A 1,425-nucleotide genomic window follows, 5' to 3' on the forward strand; every position below is an offset into this window, starting at 1 on the left:
AACAGGTAAACAACAATTGCAACTTTGTACTTGTATATTTACTGGTATTTTATTATTAGGTAACTGCTATCAAGTAGAATGTACTACTGGTGCCACTGCCTCACCTGGAGGCAGCAGTTTTAACCCAAAGTACTATTCACTTGCTTGTCTACGTATGCTCCTCTTCTTATCAGGAGATGTTGAACTCAATCCTGGTCCTATAACAGGTAAACATGTACACACTTAGCGGAGATAGCTAAAATTAATTATGACACTTTTACATGCTATTTTAAACATGATGATTACTAGAATCGATATAGTTTGTAAAATTATCTATTAATCCTCTATGTATTACTATAGGCAAGAAGCTTGATATGGATGCACTCACGGATATTTTTAGAGAGTCTGTTCATCATTACAAAATAATAGGGGATGGGTTGAAATTACCCATAGCTGATGTGATAAGCATGCAAGGGACACCACAAGACAAACTTAGAGAAATATTCCAGAGGTGGTTTGAAGCTGATAAAGATGTCAATTGGGATACATTGATAAAGCTTTGTGATAAAAAACCTGAACTGGGTAAAGCAAAAAATAAAATCCTGGCATATTTAGGCAAGTAAAGAGCTTAATATTAATCTTAAGTCGATGTTTAATATTAACTACAGGTTTAACCTCTGGTAAAGCAGCAGAAAGCATTTACAAAAAACCACAAATCAGAACAGCAGCTGACCAAGGTTAGAAACTTAGAATAGTTTATGAATCATGGACATCATTTTGCACAGTTTACTTGATAATTACATACCTTACTTATTACTATACATGTAGAAAAGAAACTTAATATGGCAGCAGTAATGAAGATATTTGGCTCTTCTGATCACCATTACATGACAATAGGGAATGGATTGGATGTGAAGGTAGCTGATCTGATGGCAATACCAGGAACAGCAAAAAAAAATCTTGGTCTTGTATTCCAGAGGTGGTTTGATGCCAATAGAAATGTCAATTGGGAGGCATTAGAAAATCTTTGTGACACATATCCTGATGAACTAGGCAAAGCAAAAGAGATCCTTCTGGAATATATAGGCAAGCTAAGAAGCTTAATATTAATGTTAAGTTGATGTTTAAATGTTAATTACAGGTTCAGCGTTATAAAAGAAAAGAGAATAATATACTCATTATTTTTATTGATAAAAATTATCAAGATAATTTTTGTTGAATTTTTCTAGTTATATTTTGAGCATAATTTTATTTGTAAAATTGTTGAAAAAAAAACAGAATTAACAACACTTTAAAATTTAACACAGTTAATACTTTTATACTTTAGGACATACACCCCACAAAATTCACAAAATATTATTAATTTTTAAAGGTATAAGATATCTCTCTCCTTCCCTCCCTCTTCCTCTCTTATTTCTGTTCCTTACCTTTATAATCTACAAAACA

The 1,425-nt window shown here is 32.1% G+C and overlaps 1 protein-coding gene across 1 annotated transcript in view; it reads left to right on the forward strand.

Annotated features, from left to right (window-relative positions):
* The window catches only part of LOC109587415 (uncharacterized), a 1,330-nt gene extending 667 nt beyond the window's left edge, over window positions 1–663 (forward strand). Inside the window, exons 2-4 of the mRNA XM_020003656.1 lie at window positions 60–206; window positions 340–598; window positions 648–663. Of these exons, the coding sequence (XP_019859215.1) occupies window positions 60–206; window positions 340–598; window positions 648–663 (422 nt within the window). The remainder of the gene's footprint in view (window positions 1–59; window positions 207–339; window positions 599–647) is intronic.
* Window positions 664–1,425: the final 762 nt, after the last annotated feature.

The sequence above is a fragment of the Amphimedon queenslandica genome, unplaced genomic scaffold (assembly GCF_000090795.2).
Source record: "Amphimedon queenslandica unplaced genomic scaffold, v1.1 AMPQUscaffold_12575, whole genome shotgun sequence".
Classification (NCBI taxonomy): Eukaryota; Metazoa; Porifera; class Demospongiae; order Haplosclerida; family Niphatidae; genus Amphimedon; species Amphimedon queenslandica.